The 19,518-nt window shown below is 46.7% G+C and overlaps 1 protein-coding gene and 2 pseudogenes across 1 annotated transcript in view; 1 reads left to right on the top strand and 2 right to left on the bottom strand.

Annotated features, from left to right (window-relative positions):
- Window positions 1-1,083: 1,083 nt before the first annotated feature.
- LOC119852375 lies at window positions 1,084-1,258 on the bottom strand (annotated as a pseudogene).
- A 4,766-nt stretch (window positions 1,259-6,024) lies between these two features.
- LOC119852380 lies at window positions 6,025-6,230 on the bottom strand (annotated as a pseudogene).
- A 3,331-nt stretch (window positions 6,231-9,561) lies between these two features.
- The window catches only part of TBC1D31 (TBC1 domain family member 31), a 37,093-nt gene continuing 27,136 nt past the window's right edge, over window positions 9,562-19,518 (top strand). Inside the window, 8 exon segments of the mRNA XM_038391349.2 lie at window positions 9,562-9,638; window position 10,098; window positions 13,368-13,513; window positions 13,819-13,861; window positions 13,863-13,896; window positions 13,899-13,934; window positions 14,915-15,093; window positions 19,105-19,256. Coding sequence (XP_038247277.1) covers window positions 9,562-9,638; window position 10,098; window positions 13,368-13,513; window positions 13,819-13,861; window positions 13,863-13,896; window positions 13,899-13,934; window positions 14,915-15,093; window positions 19,105-19,256 — 668 coding nt within the window.

Genomic DNA, 19,518 nt, shown 5'->3' with positions numbered 1-19,518 from the left:
TGTTTATCTGCTTTAACCTGGTAAATAAAGTTTCTTATTTCTTTTCCAAGTTAGTAAAGATTTAGCTAGTTTATTATAGGATTGGCCACAAACGTTGCCTTCGGTTTGAGATCTGAGGTGCAATTGACCTGGCTGAGTGACTAGTCCAAGAGACTAGAATATTGTTATGGAACCATCTGTCACAAAGGCAATCTCAGCTGGTGGCAAGATAGATTCAGGGTGCCCAAGGGGGCTATGACTCCATGTTAAGGCTGTTCTAGTGCATGAGGAGTTCACACTTGATACTTAGTTGGTGAAATCGAAGTCTGGAACACACAACCATGAGGAGCCCCGCTGTCTGCCAGCCCTGGGTGTCCGGGGCTCCTGCTCTCTGGAGCCCTGGTTGCACTAGAAGGCAAGTTTCTAGCTTGTGTGGTTCAGAAACCGGAGGGAAAATAAAGAAAACACACATTACATTTTTTAAAAAGAATCCTCATGATTTTTAAGCCAATCTCATGATTTTGGGGAGTCCGACTCATGATTTTCCAATGGTGAGGGTGGCAACACTGAGAAGTTAAGGATTATTATTTAGCACTTACATTACAGAAGGTTTGGGGGAGGGGGATCAGGATTGGGACCCCTGTGTGCCGGGTGCACAGGACACCTAATGCCTTGTCTTGATCTTACAAACCAAGATACAAGGAACGTAGGCTGGGTGGGGAGAAGTCTGTGTAACTCATGCAGTTGTGGATATAGTTATGACCTCAAATATTACTGATCCCTGCCCCGCTCCTCCCAAAACAAACAACCAACCATCTCCCCAGCAAACCCACAGTCTGGAAAGCATTTGTCCCTCATACTGTTGAAAAGACTTACAGCAGAAAGAAGGATCCCAGCTTCTCAAACAATCCTCTAGTAAGACAGAAAACTCTACGTCTATAGCCCCACAAAACACTCCCAAGCAATTGTAACAATACTTTGTCATAAAGAAACCAAAGCGGTACAGATTTCAGATTTTTCAACTCCTTGAAAAAAATCTGCTTTAAAGAAGCATCATTGCAGTAAAACTCTTTCTGCTTTTCAAACCAGAACATTCTCCCCAAAAGGAGATGCACTGTTCCTGGAGGCACTGCAATACCAGGTCAATGCATGGGGTGGACAGAGCAAGCTCCTCTTCCATCCCCCTGTTACAAAAATCAATTTAACATACAATCCTTAAATAAAGGACATATCAGATATTAAACTGATAAGAACAGATTTAATAATTTTATTAAGATAATATTGAAGTAAAAAGAAAACGGTACAGAGTTTAGGCATAGAAGTTTCTGGTTTTCAGGGAATAAGGTACAGATTATCAAGGGGTGTGAAGTTCAGTTAAGAAGCAGGTGGTGTAAGGAATACATAATCTGCAATCTCCCTGATTGGGGGTAAAAGTATAAGGGGTCAAAGTACAGACATTGAAATATGGGGGTATGTTGTCCATATAATGGCTATGTTCAGGTGTGGAGTATAATGAGCGGATACGATGATGAGGATGGATCTACCCTCATTTTGTGGGATTTAATGTTTAGTGAGTTTATGGTTCTAGTTCATATGGTCCAATGGAAAAAAAAAAAAATCAGTCCCTTTCCCATGGTTGATGCACGATGTTGTACCGGCTCACACCTCCTGGTTCTGTCGGTGGCCAGTGATGTGTTCGATGTAGATGTCCCTGGACCATCGGATTGTGTCCGAGACCATGAGGCGCTGCGTGAGCCGTGCGTACCGTCTACCGATCCTGCAGGTCCGCAGCACACGCTCGTTGCAGGGGTCCCAAGCGCCCAGGGCTCCGACAATCAGGGCTTCCATCTGCACCTCGTAGCCCTTTGCTCTCATGGTGTCGGCCAGGGGGCCGTATTTTTCCAGCTTACAAGCTCGGGATTCGTGGAAGGCCGGGGTCCTGTTCTCAAAGGAGACCATGATGTCAATGAGGATGATCTTTTTCTGGTCCTCATTGGTGACTACCATGTCAGGTCGCAACTTGCTGTCCGTCCCGGGGATAGTGGAGTTCACGGCGACCTCCCCCAGGCACGGTGCGATGGCTTTCACCAGGCGATTCTGGATGGCATTGTGACGCAGCTGCCAGGCTCTGGAGTGGGGCTTGCAGCTGCACAGGACGTGGGGCAGGGTCTCGTTGGAGTAGCCGCATTTCCTGCAATGTTTGTCTCGGTTCCCGTGGCGGACGGCTCCGTTGAGTGGGACGCAGTTGAGCCGGGCACGGTGGATGAACCGCCAGTCGGTGAAATGGGTGAAGCTGCCCCCGGCGAGGAAGTGGTTGCTGGCGTCCCACTTGCTGGTAAATTCGAAGACTTTACTCTGGTCTGGTTTATGCTTCAGGGTTTCCATGTACAAAGAGTGGATGGCTGCCTTCAGGGTCCTCTCCAGCATGCCCCTGGTGCTCGGGGTGGCGATGGTGTTGTCGTCGGACCTGATCTGCAGCACTAGGACTCCCAGCTCCTGGTGCTCCTTGCACCACTGCCAGTGGCAGCCGATGTGCTTCCCCAGGCGACGCGTGGCATTGCGAGCGCGGGACCACAGCGAAGCGATGTCGCCACCGTCCCGTCCAAATTCGCCATCCAGAGAACCGCTTAGGAATCTGACGGTGTCTTGGTTGGAGGGGGCTCTGCCGATCTGCTTCTTTGTTGCATCATGGAGGGCGTTTGCTGCGATGTTCCTTACCATGGCGTCGGGACACGTCAGCAGGCGGAAGGCGTGGGTGATCACCACGATGTCACACAGGTCACCCATGCGAGGAACATTGGCACCGCCATGCCTGTGAGTGATATAGACCAGCTCATTGGTGGCTCTCTGGGGAAGGAACAGCCACTTCTTCACCAGCTGCTGGAAATCTTGTCTACCTTGTTGAGGGGTACCTTTGCCACGGCGGATCCCCTTAGGACGAAAGAGATACGGGGAATCAGGAAGGTGTTCAGGGCGTTTATCTTCTGCCATGGTGCTAGCAGGGAGGCGTCAATCTTGGCGGCATCCTGTAAGATCTCCTGGATGGTGTCCTCGGGTGTCTGTCGGACACAGAAACCTGTCAGCATGCCGAGGTGCCGGTACGCCTGCCCCTCTGCCAGGGGGATGATGGGCTCTCCCTGGATCTGGAACCCTGTCGCCTGCACCGAGTCCCTTTTGCTGCCATCGATGTGGAAAGATGCGCACTTCTTTGCATTGAAGCAGAGCCCCATCCAATTGGCAGCTCGACTGGTGGCATCTAGCATATGTTGGAGGTTCTCTGGGTCGTCTGCGGTCAGGACCAGGTCATCTGCATAAGCCAGGACGCTCACCCTCTGGCCGTGAAGGTTGAAGCCATCTGTGTCATTGGAGATCGCTCGCAGCAACGGCTCCATGGCGAGGTTAAAGATGATGGGGCTAAGGGGACAGCCCTGCTTAACTCCGCTTCGGATTGGGATCTCTGCGGTCTCCCCTTCGACCGAGCGAATGGTTGTGCTGCATCCCTCGTACACCTCTCGGATCACACGGAGGAAGTTCTCTGGCATCCCAAACTCCTGGAGCGTGGCAAAGATGTGGTGGTGGGGCATGGACCCAAAGGCATTAGCCAGGTTGAGCCATGCTACCATGCCCTGCCTCCGCGCCCTTCTGGCCATTTTGATGGTGGTTTGGAGGACAAAGTTGTGTTCATAGCAGCCCACACAGGACTGGTTGAAGAGCATGGTGAGGACCAGGCAGCCGGGATCTCACTTTTTCAGGAGGCTGTAGGGGATGCCATCTTTCCCAGGAGCTATGTTTTTTGTTTTTTAGAGTCTGGCCATCACTTCCTTGGGCCTGAAGTCAATTTCCAGGACACCTGTTTCGTCAACACGGGGCAGGGGGCGGAGACACTCTGGGCGCTGCGCGTCATTCTGGGCTATGAGGTCGAATACATCCTTGAAGTAGCTGTAGAGATGCTCAGTTGAGATCGTGCCAGTAGGGCGAGGGCCCGTCTAGGATCTCCCTCATGGCTTTGCAGCGGTTTGCCCGGTACAGCTTTTGGATCCTTGAAGTCGCTGCTGGATCGTAGCGGTGGCTGGCGTCTCTACTTCTGGCTCCCCTGGTGGTGGTGTTGAGGTTTGGAGCAGGCATTCTGTGGGCAGGCAGGATGTTCTCCTGGTTCAAACTTCTCCTGGGAGCGGTTTCAGCAGACAATTCTTGGGTGAGCCTGTCTACGAGGAGGTCAAAGTCGTCAAAGGAAACTGTCGCTTGCAGCTCCTCAGTCCAGGCAGTCTGCCACGGAGTGGCAGCCCTCACCACCGGCTGCTGGCCCTCATGGTCCTCGACCTCGTCTGGTGCAGGCTCAAAGCCTGCATGGTCGGCCTGCTGTCTATCTCGTGGCTCAGGATTCCCATCGGTTGGATGCTGGGACGGGATCTCTGGCGGGATGCTGGCGTTGCTAGCGGTCGGAGAGAGGCGGTCTGGCTCGGGGGTTGCTGGGACACCGCTGGTCCTTCTAGGAGTGGCTGCTGTCTGGGCGGTTGCTGCTGGAGTGGGAGATCTCCCGTAGGCAGTGTCCTGCAGAATGGACTCGGGGGCCGTGATGGGCCGTCTGGTGACAAAGGCCCTGTGCTTTGATGTGGCTGCGGGGCTGGTTCCTCCAGTAACGTCTGGAGTTTGTAGGGCGATCTGGGGCATGGTGCTGGCTCCTCTGGTAGCTGGAGCTCGCAGGGCGGTCTGAGGCTTGGCACTGGCTCCTCTGGCTGCTGGAGCTCGTAGGGTGGTCTGAGGTGTGGCTCTGGCTCCTCCGGCGGTTGGACTTGGCGGGGCATTCTGAGGGGCGGCGCTGGCTCTTCCGGCTACAGGATCTTGAGCAGCTATGCACGGTGGGGCGCTGATCCTTCTGGGGTTGGGGACGTGCTGGGCAGGTGGCAAGGTAGTACTGAGACATCTGAGTTTGGAGATTTGCTTGGCGATGTGAGAGGGTGACACGGGCCTCCTGCTGGCGAGGACCTGGGTGATGTTCCCTGAGGCAGCAGGTACCTTCTCGGTCGCAGCACCCCATTGCGCTGGCCTGGCGATGGGGATAGGCTTCTTGACAGCAGCTTGCACGATCGCTTTTCTTTGTGGAGGCTCAGGAGCAGCGGGCCGGTGTGCAGCAGGAGGGCTGGGAGCTGGGGCAGGAGACTGTGTTGTTCCCTTGAGGCATTTCCTGCAGGTGACTTGGTGCGTCTTGCATTGCTTCTGCGTCTCGAAGGGCAGGCTGCAGAGGGCACAGCTGAAGGCGACCCGCTTGCTGTGGCATCTCTTCAGGTGCCTGGTGACACCACCGAGGAGGTGGAAGCTTCAGGGTGGAGAGCAGATGGGGCAGATGAGCACATCCGCAGTGAGGGGTTACTGCAGGTAGATGGCATCCTCATTACCTTGCAGCGGGAGGGTTCCAGCAGCATCAGCGGTATTGCTAGCTGGTTCATCCTGATGTGGGCAGTTGGGGTCGAGAGGTCCGGCTGGGCAGGCATCCGGCAGGGACCTGGGGTCACTCAGGGTGGTTTCTGAAGCTGGGCAGGCATCCGGCGAGGCGCTGGTGACCCTCTGGGTGGTCTCTGGAGAGATGCTGGTCCTGTCTATGGAGATTCCTCTCTTGATGGTGTGTAGAGCCGCAAGAGCATCACCAGCGTCGGGGACCTCGGCAGCTGCGGGGGTGGGAGGTGGTCACCTGAAAGCATCTTGCAGCTGCAGAGTGGGGGGGCTCTCTGTTGGTGGCTGGTGTTGCTGGAGAGCAGTGGGGCTCTCGGTCAGCAGCTGCTGTAAGGTGGGGGGGTTGACCCTCGGCAGCTGGTGCTGCTGGGAAGCGGGGGGAGATGATCCTTCTGGTTGTGATGTTCTGACAGGCTGTCCTCAGGATGCAGGATCTTACTAGAACAGCATCTCGGAGGGGGTCCTTCGAGCAGCCACCGATCTTCCCCTTCGTGCTGCTGGTCTGCAGTGTCCTGGAGGCACCTAGGACCTTCTTTGTAGTTGTTGTCTGAGAGGCCTTCTGTGGAGCAGCAGCAGTGGTGGTACATGGTACATCTGGGGATGTCTCAGAAGCAGAAAAAGGATTTCCTTCAAAAGTAGTAGTAGCAGCCGAATACACCTTCAAAGCAGCAGCAATTTTTTCAAAAATTGCAGCAGGAGACTCCATCTTCAGTGCAGGTGTTGCAAGTGTTCATAAAAAGAGATTAAACTGATAAGAACAGATACTATGCTTGATCTTAGCCATAAGGCTGAGAAGTTATGCTGAGAGTCTGCGATGCACGCACACCCCTGCGCCCACCGCTTTCTACCTCACCGTGACGAGCTCCCAGACACGCAACAAACACCATTACTAGGTAACTCTAAGTGAGGAACCCTTCCCCAAAATGACTCCAGTGGAAGAATTCAAAGGAAGAACCCTTAACACACAATTCTGTTTAAAGACAGACAAGTCTTGCAGCCGCCTTCCTCTTGCTGGTTTCCCTGTATGCTCCTAATTTGCACAAACCCACCCATTGACCTGGGACTAGCAATCTCTCACTGTTAACTCTTAGAGCAAAACAGGGCAAAGAAAGCCTATGCAAGTGCTATACCGCAGTCCCAAAGCTCTTTTCTGCTCCTTCACACAGGCTGACCCCTCCTCCACAGCTCCCCACGCCGCAGCCAGGGGCTGACCTCTCCTTCGCCCCAGCTCCCCACACCATTGTCAGGAGCTGGGGCTGACACTCTCCCCACACCGCTGCCAGGGGCTGGGGCTGGCCCCTAACTCCCCCCAAGCTCCATTCTGCCTGGGGCTAGGGCTGACCCCTCCCCACACAAGTCCTGCTGCTGACACCTCATGTCACCACCATTCCCCCACACGCACGTTCCTCAATGCCCCGCTAGGGGGACGCACCGGACTTTTTTGGTAAACTGGGCATTTGTTTATTTGCTCTTGCCAACTGATCAGTGGGTCCTGAGGAAGTTCAACCAGGCCGGGGGCAGACGCTGACCTGGCTAATTGTGCCACTGCTGAGAGGCTGGAGCAATTCCCTGCCCTGGCACTGGACCTGCCCGAGTTGCGCTGCCAGCTCGGCCTGGCAGACAGCATCACCTTCCAGCAGGGCCCAGGAGTGTGGGCAGGGTGTGAGGGAGTGGGTCTGTGGGGGTGGGGGCTGCTGGCCAGTGTGGGATCTCTTGGGGGGTGGTGGGGAAAGTCTGTATTTTGGGATGCTGGGCAGTGGGGGGGTCTGAGTGGGGTGCTGTGTAGTTGTGGTGTACAGTGGGGAAGTACATTGGGCAGTAGTGGTGCGGCTGTGTGTGGGGTGCAGGGCAGGGGTGGTGATGTGCAGGCCGCTGTGCATTTGTGGTGGAGGGTCTTTGGGGGGGTTGCTGGGCATAGCAATTCCAGGGGATGCTGGGCATAGGGAGTCGGGGGCTGTGTGGCATGGCATGGCATGGGCCCACCCCAGAGGGGAAGGGGCACACTGGCAGCACAGGGCAGGGCGGGCCAGTGTGCGTCTGGCAAACTGCTGTTTTGTGTACAGTGCCCTTGCACTGGGCTGGGTGGAGTGGGGCCGGCCCTACCATGCTATGCCCCATTGCCCCTGCTGGCCCCATGCTCTGGGGACTGACCTCCCCACGCCATACTCCTTTGCCCGCATGAGGGCCCACAAATATATTTCACACTGGGCCCACAAAAGGTTAATCCGGCCCTGCACAGAACTGTTTCAAACATACAGGCAATTGCATCAAATCAATTCCTTCTCATTGTAGGGCCTCCGGTATGGGTGCACCTCAGTCCATCGGAGGTGATCTGCTGATTCCTTCTGGCCTTAAACGCTATGAATCTGACTCAGAGGGCCACAACCTTCCTCCTCTAATCCAAGATCAGGCATTATATGCATGTGTTTATATTGCTTTCTAATGGCAGGCTGCAGTTAAGAAAGAGGAGACCTTGTATGCTGACAGCTAACAGAGCTGTTCCATTAGTTCAAATATTAGCTATCTATGTTTCTGGGATTATAGGACTCTAGGGTTCTGTGTATGTAATTTATTGTGGGAAGAAATAATTTCTCTGTAAGTAAAATTGCAAGCATGGTCCCACTAAAAAAGCTCATTTTGATCCCTCTTGTAATTCCCTTGACTTCAATTGAAGTTGTGTGTTCAGCACCTCTAAAAATTATGCCCTAGGAGTCTAAGCATGGGTATCCAAAACCATTGGTCACTCTTGAAAATGTGGGCTGTTGAAAACGTGCCTGTTTTGTCATCTGTAAAATGGAAATATTAAAAATACATACTCAAAGGGATTCTGTGAATGTTTGTAAAGAAGAGGGAGATCAATAGCTCTCAATGGAAAATGTAAAGGAATAATATTTTGATACCTGAATATTATTGTGATGGGCACATTAAAGATGTGTGAAATTGATTATGAAGATCTTTTTCCATTTCCTTTTGTAACATGATATAGTTAAATTAGCCACACTGTAACTAATATCCACCATCTTGTATGTATATCCCGAGCCCCCATCTAGCAAAAATATCTATTTTAGGGTTTTACTTAACATTTCTTTTAATCTCCCTTAATTTCGTTCCCATATCGTAACTGTGGGATTATATTTGACAAGGCACAGTACGGAAATACAGTCTGTTGCTGCAAACCAACATTTTGTCTTTCTTGGTGATTACTAAGAACCAGTGGAGAACTCCCTAAATCACAATGAAGCAATCTTTTAAAAAAGAGAGCATCCAGGCCCCAATCTCTTTGGCCTCAGCCAATCCCTTGAGTCCAACTTCATTGAAAAATGAGGGAGATAATAGGCGGATAATAGGAGATAATAGGTGGAAGATGAGATTTGGGCTCTGCAGGGCACTACTGTTTTATTATTCAGCATGCTTGGAGGCCTGTATGCATCCGATGAAGTGAGCTGTAGCCCACAAAAGCTTATGCTCAAATAAATTTGTTAGTCTCTAAGGTGCCACAAGTCCTCCTCTTCTTTTTGTAAAAAGAAAAGGAAATGCATCCGATGAAGTGAGCTGTAGCTCACGAAAGCTTATGCTCTAATAAATTTGTTAGTCTCTAAGGTGCCACGGGTACTCCTTTTCTTTTTGCGAATACAGACTAACACGGCTGCTACTCTGAAACTCTTCTTTTTGTGTATTCAAAGAGCAATTTTGGGGGGGAAGTAAAGAAAACGCAGGGAGGGAGTCTCCCCTAGGGGACGCTAGTCCCTTGGAAGCCTTCCTGACCTGCTCACGCTCCCCTCTTGCCCCGCCCACTCAGCTCGGGCCGCAGCCGCTGGCCCTTTGGTCTGTCAAACAGGCACAGCCTCCCCCCCGACTCACAAAGGGAACTACAGTTCCCGGCAGGCGCCAGTGTTTGCGGGATGCGTGGCCTGTTCTATTACCCCCGGGGTGGGGGGCTAACTCTCCCCTCACTGCGCTCCATTCATAAGGTCCAACGGACTGTACCATGGTTCGGACACCCCCTACTCTCCTCTTCCCGCGCCGCGGCCGGCGGGAGAAGTGGCGGTTGGGGCGGAGCCGCCTCGGCGTCCGTGCTGCTCGGTGTAGCTGTGAAGGAGGGACGCGCCTCCGGCCCCTCGCTGCGTGAGGATGCAGAGCTCCGACCTGGGCAGCAGGGCGCGGGGCAAGATCTGGCACCGCAAGCCCGCCCCGGCCGCGCAGCAGGGGTAACGGCCGGGCCGGGCCGGGCCGGGCCGGGCCGGGGGGGGGGACAAGTGACGCGGGAGGACTCGGAGGGAGGGGGCAGGGGGGAAGAGGAGACCGTGGGGGCGGGGTAGATGTTGATAAGCTGCCCAGGAGGAAGGCCTGTGCCTGCCGCTGGCTGTACGGGTGCCGCCAGGAGGCGGGGGAGGAAGCCCCCTGCGCAGGACTCTGAGCGGGGGCTGGCCCAGGAATAGCCCATCGTGAGAGATCTGAACGTCAAAAGATTCCTCCCCAGGCCGGAGGGCGGTAATACTTGGATTACTCCTCTTACGCCGGCACTTAGCGGCCTGGCTCCTGGATCCGCTTGTGCTAGGCGCTGTACAAACCGAACGAAGCCAGGCTCGGCCCCAGGGAGTTTCTAGTCTAAGCTTAAGACCAAAGACATCAGACGGACAGCGACAGATAGGAGAGGACGGAGAAAGAGTGAGGCAGTATGGGTCAGCGTGATAGGCCTTGGTCTCAGCACGCCCCTTGTCCTAACTCAGGGGTTCTCAAACTGGGGGGTCAGGACCCCCTCAGGGGGTTGCAAGGTTCTTACGTGGGAGGGGGGTCACGAGCTGTCAGCCTTCGCCCCAAACCCCCTTTTGCCTCTAGCATTTATAATGGTGTTAAATATATTAAAAAGTGTTTTTCATTTATTAGTGGGGGTCACACTCAGAGGCTTGGTATGTGAAAGGGGTCACCAGTACAAAAGTTTGAGAACCACTGTCTAACTGTTACTAAGTATTTTGTAGGCTTCATGGCCAAGAAGAGTTATAAAGCGGGATTTGCAGGTAGATAATGAACTAGACTTGCAGATGTTTACAAGGACACCACCTCCTGCCTCGTGGGGCAGCGTGGGAGAAAGTACAAAGGTGCTTTTCTGAAAATTGAACATATGCATTGCAGGCTGGTGCTTTGGGCTGATCGGAGGTGAGCCTCAATAGCTTGATAGTGCTTGACAGATGTTAGCGAGGGTGGAGATTGAAAACAAGCATTTATCTTATGTTTCATGCAATAGAGAAGAAGGAGCCAGTGGAAGGACTCGGAGAGGGGTGACATGATCGAAGTTATGGGTTAGGAAACTAATATTAGCAGTAGCATTTTGAGTGGATATGAGTGGGACAAGATTGCATTTATCAGGGCTAGAGAGAAGGATGTTATGGTAATCAAGATGAGAGAGGAGTGCCTGGACCAGAGTTTTAACTGTTGATGGATAGAAAATGCCATATTTTAGAGATGTTATGCAAAAAGAGAGAGTTCTCAGTTGAAGTTGACACTCAGGTTACGGTCCTGAGTGACACGCAGGATGATGGTATTGTCCATAGTGATCAAGAAAGGAGATAGTGGAGAGAGTTTGGGGGAGGAAAGTTAGGAGCTCTGTTTCAGTCATGTTCAGTTTAAGGTGGACATCAGCAAGGAGACAGCAGAGGAACAGAAGCATTCCCTTATAATTTCCAAGCAAACATATTTTCAAAACCCCAACCTACAAGGATATTTGTTACTAACCAAAGCAATATCTCCTACAAATAATAAATAACAATATCCAACATAGCTGCCTAATTATGGTCTCTTTGTGGTCTTGTTACTGCAGCCCTTATCCTCGCTCCTACATCTCTCCTGCTGACTCCTATCCCATTGTCCAATGTTATCTCTTATTGTGCTGTATGTAAACTTAGGATGAGGTCCTGCAAGTACTTTTAGGTGGGCAGCACTGCATCTGTGCAGAGCCATTTCCAAGATCTAGCCCCTAGTCTGTAATCTCTTTCAGCAGAGAATTGTCATGCACAGTACTGTATAAATGATACATGACCTCCACAATTAGAAATTTGTCGAAATCAGGTACTACATTAGGATACTATTTGTTTACCCCTTATGCACATCACACCATGCCCTGAGCAGTCAGGAGTTTGAACAACATAAGACATCCTGTGATCTCGTAGACTGTGGAGTAGAGATTATGAAAAAAAGCACAAGACCCTGTGAAATGGGAATAATTAGGGAAAAAAAAGAAAAGAAGACCCATTGGCAGGATAAGTTAGAAAAGACCCTGAATCCTCAGGAATGGAGCTGTTTAAGGCTGTGGCCTGGAGAGAAATCCCCTCCTATGGGCCTTCTGATCTTCTACCAAGGAGAGATAGGGCCTGTGTGTCTGTATCACTACAGGACATCTCTCAAACAGGGATTTGCTTTCAACAGGATGACACAGGATTGGTGTTTAAAAATGACAAACTTCCTGAAGAAAATTAAACAATTCTAATAGTATTGCAGTAAATTTATGTGCAAATTATTTTGAGGCATCATCAATGTGAATTGCAAAAATATGCATAATCTCATTTTAAAAATTGCATTAGACAAAATTGCTTGGAAAGTTCCCAGGAAAGTTTATTAGAAATATAGGCATGTGATGGCAGAGAACAAGTGCAAAAGATGAACTGGTATAACTAGCATGTATATTGTATTCAAAAGGTGAGAAACTTTTTGTATAATAGTTAGGTATAGAGGTTCTGATTATGACTCCATAAATTGAGTTTATTATCAGTTTACTTTTATTCCACTTAGAATGTAGCTGGGTTACTTTATTTTCAGAAAAGAGTTTGGGTAGGGAGGTGACTTAAAGAATTAATCTTCTGTAAATATCACAGACTGACAAAACCACTCCTGTGAAAAGTTGGCTTTTAATTTTTGATGTTGGGGTAATTTTCCCATTGTACTTTTTTAATGGTATTCCTGATATTCTCCCATGATGAAAATATTACCAGTTACCATTATAATAAGAAACCTAAAATAAATAAGCTTAAAGTCCATCTGGACTCATTCTTATTGCCCCTCACTTCTTTTCTAAAAATAATAATATAAATAATAAATTTAGCAGGCTGTTTACAATAAAGCCAGCCCTCGCCTCCTCCTGCCAGCTGGCCCATTTCTTTTGCCCTCTTGAAGACCACCTTATCTGGAGAAGAGAGGAACCGGGGCCTCTCCTTTCCCCTTCTATAGATTCCACTTCAAACTGTAGTGGGTGTATCCCTTTTGAGAGATGCCCTCTGCGGTATAATCACACAACAGACTCTGTCTCCCCTTCCCACTTGGTGGTCAATCAGAGGGCCCCTCAAAAGGGATTTTCTTCCAGTCAATTGCCCCGATTCTTGAAGGGAGGGTCAGACCCACTCTCCTACCCCAATATTTTGGTACTAGCTACTGCTTTTTAGACTACCAGTATCTCCTTGGCTGCTGCTACTGCTCCCATCCCCTGCTAATATACAAACCCAAAGGATAGATACCCGTGAAAGACAGAAATGGAAGAGAGCCAGTTTGGTCTCATAACATCTTAAGTTATTAGTGTGACATGACAGAGATTGGGCTGACCCTGATTTTTAAGAACATAGATAAAAGCTGTCTTCAGTGATTCCCCCCCCCCCTCACTCCACCTAATCTAAATGAATTTTTCTCATGAATCGTAGCTACTTTCAGTTTTTCATTAGATTTCTTTACAGTAGGCCTATTTACTGCTTGTCAGACAGTGAATAATCTCTTGTGTAATATGCTTTTAAAAACTTTTACAAGTGTATGTTCTTCCTCAAAAGTCAATGTCTAATCAGAAGTGCAAAAACATAACCTACGAATATTTTTATTGGATATATCTAAATGATTGTAGAGAAAAGTATACTAAAGATGGTGTAATGAACAAAGTGATTTGTTTGCTTTCCTCATAGATCATAGTAAACGTTATTCACAGTGCCACAGGATATCATTCAAAGACTATACGTTTTCTGAATGTGGCCTTTGACAGTTCTGGAGATTCTTTACTTGCTGGAGACCACCAAGGGAATATCTATGTTTTTGACTTGACTGGAAACAGGTAAACATTTCTCTTGCTGTGTGGCTCTCAGTTACTCTTTTTGTTAATCTATATTGTTGTCTTAGGTTTCTTGACATACATAACAGTCAGTTTTTTGCAACAGTCCTCCCACTTAAGACACCCGTTTCTGTTTGTTAAACAGGGTTTGTTTTGACTGGGACTGGTTGGGAGGGGAGGGGAAGATTGCATGAAATTTTCTTTCGCAAGGTAAAGTGTGTTCAAACTGATTAGCATATTTAGTTCATTGGACACTGAGTTGAAGTGTTTCTGATGCTATTGTTGGTTTTTGTTTTTCTTTTAAATAGATTCAGTCTTGTTCAGCGAACGATGCAGGCTTGCACTGCTTTGGGCGTTTAATCTTCGCAGGAGGACTGAATACCTTGTGGCTTGGCAGATTATTCCATTAAATGCTTTGACACAGGTAAGACGTATTTAAAAATCTAATTATTGTGATTAATTAATTATGATATGGATTTGCTATGAAAATCAGTTATTTCTGATCTGACTAGCAGTTAAATGGCTAACAATATTGGCAATTCATTGTTCAGAAGTTAATCTTCAAAGATGATGTTACTCTCCCCTCCCCCCCCATTTAAGAAGTGCATTCTTACTGCTACTGTTTCAGACAATCTGGAGTTAGACTCTTAATTAAGTAGTGGAAACCAACCATATATAGTTCTGGACTTTGGTATTCTTCCACCAGTATAATTGCTGAGAATTGTAACCAACTGTAGAACTAAATAGCTACTAATCAGGTTATAAAGAAGTATATTCATCAAAAAACTAGCTTGCAAAATGGTGAAATAGAAGTATGAAAATGTGTTAAACTCCCAGGCCTAAAAAATTAATTAGGATGTTGCATCTGAATATAGAAGTTCTTGTGATCATAGCCTGCCGTTCATTAAACCAACCTTCCTTGTATGTATAAATAGGAACTTCAATACTCACTCATTTCACCCACAAGTTAATACAAGTGTAGAATCCTGACTTAAGCCTGCAAACTATATTGTTTTTTGAAGGGGGGCAGGTGGTTTAATATTGATGTTCTCACTGGCAAAGTCTGCCTAGGAGGCATATCCAGGTTGTTTGGTGGGCCCCGTTCACAACTTTTAAGACTGATCACTGAAGACAGATTAAACAAGTCTATGCAAGATAGCTGTAGAAAAATAACTTATGAAATTCATTACTTCCCACTGATCAGCAGGATGTTTTTTTCCATAATGTATAGGAATTACATGAAGGACAGCTCACTTGTTCCTCATTTGTTGGATAGTGATGATAAATAAATGTACATTAGGCATTCTCAAGAGACCACACCCTTCATATTGTTTGTACTGAAAAATACTAGCACTTGTCGCTTCACTTTGCATAACTTTTTAATCAATTTCATTTACACCATAGACACCAAGGAGCTGGTTAGTTGGATGAGGGGACATGATTCTTCAGTATCTTCAATCTCCATCCATGGTTCAGGCAGATATGCCATTACTACATCCACTGATACAGCACAACTCTGGGATCTCGATACCTTCCAAAGAAAAAGAAAGTTGAATGTCCGCCAATCTGTGGATATTCAAAAGGTCAGTAAAGAGTCATTGTTAAACAAATGGTATATAAACATACCAGAGAATACAACTACATATTAAAATCAGGAGTACTTTAAAAATATTCTTTAAAAAAAAAAATAGATCAGTCTTTTCTTTGTCCTCTAACCATCTCACCTTTGCCATCAGATCTCACAAGATAAGGTTATGGGACAGTAGTTGTGGAGATCTGCAGGGAACACCTAAGCACTGCATAAAGTAGTAATGTTTCATCAGTATTGAAGCAATGTTAGAGGGCACTATGCTGCAGGAGATTCATTTGAAAGACTGTGCCTTAAGACGGAGGTTTTCACCACTTGGGGCCATTGAAAACCCATGACACTTTTTCTAAGAGTAGAGCTGTTAACTCCGGTTTCTTTACTGGATTCTAGCTAGCGCTATTATATTCTGGAAGTCACCCTGTAGCTTCAATTAGAGATACATCTTTCACTTCCTGTTCTAAAACTGTTGTGTAGTGAGCACTGTTCAGATAATGGTCATGTTTATCCCAGAGGTGTCTGCACTTCATTGGGGATGAATTCGATATATCCCTTATCAATCAGCAAGTGATTGTAGTGTATTCCATATTTAGCATATGTGAGTGGGTAAAGTTTTCTGCCAGTAGCTTTTGGAATTTGGTAGAATCCATGAGTTATACTGGCATTAGATAAGGTTCAGAAAAAGGCAACTAAAATGATTAGGGGTTTGGAATGGGTCCCATATGAGGAGAGATTAAAGAGGCTAGGACTTTTCAGCTTGGAAAAGAGGCGACTAAGGGATATGATAGAGGTATATAAAATCATGAGTGGTGTGGAGAAAGTGAATAAGGAAAAGTTATTTACTTGTTCCAATAATATAAGAATTAGGGACCACCAAATGAAATTAATGGGCACCAAGTTTTTAAAACAAACAAAAGGAAGTTGTTCTTCACACAGTGCACAGTCAACCTGTGGAACTCCTTGCCTGAGGAGGTTGTGAAGGCTGGGACTATAACAGGGTTTAAAAGACAACTGGATAAATTCATGGCGGCTAAATCCATTAATGGCTACTAGCCAGGATGGGCAAGGTATGGTGTCCCTAGCCCCTGTTTGTCAGAGGTTGGAGATGGATGGCAGGAGAGAGATCACTGATCATTACCTGTTAGGTTCACTTCCTTTGGGGCACCTGGTATTGGCCACTGTTGGTAGACAGGATACTGGGCTGGATGGACTTTTGGTCGATCCAGTATGGCCATTCTTACGAGTTTGTTTCCATGTTGAAATAAACCATTAAACCAACAAAATAAAAAATAATTATGTAAACTTTGAATGAAAATTTACCATGTTGGGTGCAGATATATAATAAAATAATGTAACAATGCAGTACAAAGATAATGGGGCTAAGCCGAAAGCCCTTGAAGTCAATGGATGCCTTCCCGTTGATTTCAGTAGGACTTGAATCAGACTCAGCATAAGGAAATTCTCTGAAGAATAGGTTTTAGGTCTCTTGTGGGTTATGCTATCACTTCAGTAGAATTATTTTCCTGTATTTGATTATCTGTTATTGTTTTATTACAAATTGTCAACCATGTAGTATTAGGTATATACAAATTTTCAGAATGCTAAATGAAGCTTCTATTTTAAAATGACAGCTCAGCCGAAGTTCAGGAATTTATCTTTGCAGTCTGTGTACGTATTGTGGAAACTTTAGATGACTATTATTTTTACCTACATAGTGGCCATTGTAATATGAGTGTATTACAGAAATTAACATGAATTGTTTCATTGAAATGGCACTGATCAGACCCACCTCACCATCTGCCATTTCTTTCCATGAATGAGTTAATTGCCTTCAGTCTGTGGTCCAAATTAAGGAAAAGCCAGGGTGATTGATGTTGCACTGCACCTTCAACATAAGGTAAACTTGGACTTCAGCTGGCTGAATCTGGTCACTGACAAAACAAATACTATGTGTGCTGAGGCTATTTTACTAAAATCCCAAACTAGTGCCTCTCCTTTCTAAAGGTGACAAATTCATACAGCCCCTAATGTAAAGAATCTTCTCATCAGGAAGCTGTGTGATTCAGTGGATAGGGCACTGAATTGGGAGTCAGGAGAGCTTGGTTCTGTTCTTGGCTCTGCCATTCATTTGCTATGTGTCTTTAGGTTAAGTGATTTGTCTATCTGAGCGTCAGTTTCCCATTTTTAAAGTAGGGATAATGATTCTTACCCACATTTAGTGCGTTAAGAGGTATGGCTAAGAAGTCCTGATATTATTAGAGTATGGGGACACGGACCGTAAAGTTACATTCCGATTTACTTCCTGAACCATCTTGATGGTTTTGCACCAGTCCCAGCAGTGCACAGCTGGGATCCTATCAGTTAAACACAACTAGTAAGATCTCTACCACCTATGCTCAAAAAGTGCAGGAGCAAAAGCTAACGAATGAAACAAAAAGCACCTCGTGAGGTTGGTAGGTGAAGAGAGGCAGTTTTAATTGGGAGGGGAAGAAAAGAGATGAAAAAGGGACATTTTGTTCTGTCTCTTCTTCCAGAGTGCCAAACTGCCATTTCAACATCACCTTGTGGCCCTTTTTAACACACTTTTTAGAGTAAAACAAAAACCCAGGAAACAAAGAGAATACCCCAATTTATTAAAGTAAAAAAACAGCAACTTTCAACTTGCTTAGGCCAGAAACTGCTGCTGGAAGGATAGCTGGGTTTCTGAGGAGCAAGGAGGAGGGAAGGGCCCAAAATCATATATTTTAAAGGCCAGAAAGGATCATTACGATCATCAAGGTCTGACCTACATGGCACAGGCCATAAAATTTCATCCAATAATTATTGTATCTAGGCCAATAACTTGTGGATGAACAGAAGTATATCTTTAAGAAAGACATCCAATCATGGTTTTACAATGCATGTGATTTTATACAAAAGACTTCATGTAAACAATAAATATATTCAAAAGAGTTGAGAAAAGGTGTTTGTTACATTTTTCCTATTTTTCATTTATCATAATAGTAGGAATTATTTTTGACAGTGGAACAATAGTTTTCATAGCCTCTGACAGCTGTCTTTATACTTTTTTTAAATAATGATGCATGAAATTAATGAGCTATACGCTAAAAATAATAAACCACTTCAGGGACTGAAGGCAATTGGTACACTTCTCAAGCTCATTGCAAGTCTTCAGGAAGACTTCTGATGTGTGCACTAATAGTACACTAATGTGCACACTACCATGTCTTATTGCTAGGACCTATCAAATTCATGGTCTATTTTGGTCAATTTCACAGTCATAGGATTTTAAAAATTGTAAATTTCATTATTTCAGATATTTAAATCTGAAATGTCATGTTGTAACTGTAGGGGTCCTGACCCAAAATGGGGATGTGGTGGCGTCGCAAGGTTATTGTAGGGGGGTTTTGGTATTGCCACCCTACTTCTGCGCTACTGCTGGAGACGGTGCTGCCTTTAGAGCTAGATGACCAGAGAGCTGCATCCGCTGGCCAGGAGCCGAGCTCTGAAGGCAGTGCCGCCACCAGCATCAGTGCAGAAGTAAGGATGGCATGGTATGGTATTGCCACCCTTACTTCGGTGCTACTGCCTTCAGAGCTGGGCCCTGGGCCAGCAGCCACCACTCTCAGGCCACCCAGCTCTGAAGACACCGCAGAAGTAGAGGTGGCAATACTATAACCCCCTTCAATAACCTTGTGACCCCCACCCCCGCGGCCCTCTTTTGGGTCAGGACTCCAGTTTGAGAAATGCTTGTCTCCCCCATGAAATCTATTGTAGTATAGAATAAAAGTACACAAAAGACCATAGGGGAGACCAGATTTCACGGTCCGTGATGTGATTTTCACGGCCCTGAATTTGATAGGTCCCTACTTATTGCTATATTATTCTGACATTTCTGAAGTTCAAATGTAATCTTACATACTATTAAAAAAAAAAAGAGAGAGAAAGAAAGGCAACTAGCCTGAAAATTATTCTATTTTTTTTTCCTTTTCCATATTAATTCTTTCAGGTTTTCTTTCTTCCACTAAGCAACACCATCCTCAGCTGTTTCAAAGATAATTCTATCTTTGCATGGGAATGTGATACTCTTCAATGTAAATACCAGTTGCCAACTCCAATAGAAGGCTCTACGTTGCATTATAAAGTCTTTGCCGTTACCAGGTAAATTGTTACTTAAATACTCGGAAAGAAAATATTACAAAATTCTTAGCAGACAATACACATTTTTCTCAAATATTTTGCACACAGCGTTGAGCTGTAGTTTTTCACCTCTAAACTAGATACCAAAGTTATTTTTAACAGAAGTCAAAATGTTAGTGTGAGATTTTTTTTCACCCCCTCAAAGTATTTAGGTTTTCATACAGAAAAGAAAAACAGACTAATCACTCTCTCCAACAATCTCTATGCAGGGCTGCACAGTCCA

This window comes from Dermochelys coriacea, chromosome 2 (genome assembly GCF_009764565.3).
Source record: "Dermochelys coriacea isolate rDerCor1 chromosome 2, rDerCor1.pri.v4, whole genome shotgun sequence".
Classification (NCBI taxonomy): domain Eukaryota; kingdom Metazoa; phylum Chordata; order Testudines; family Dermochelyidae; genus Dermochelys; species Dermochelys coriacea.
Note: the sequence above shows the minus strand (reverse complement) of the source record. Positions and strands in the feature narration are given on the sequence as shown.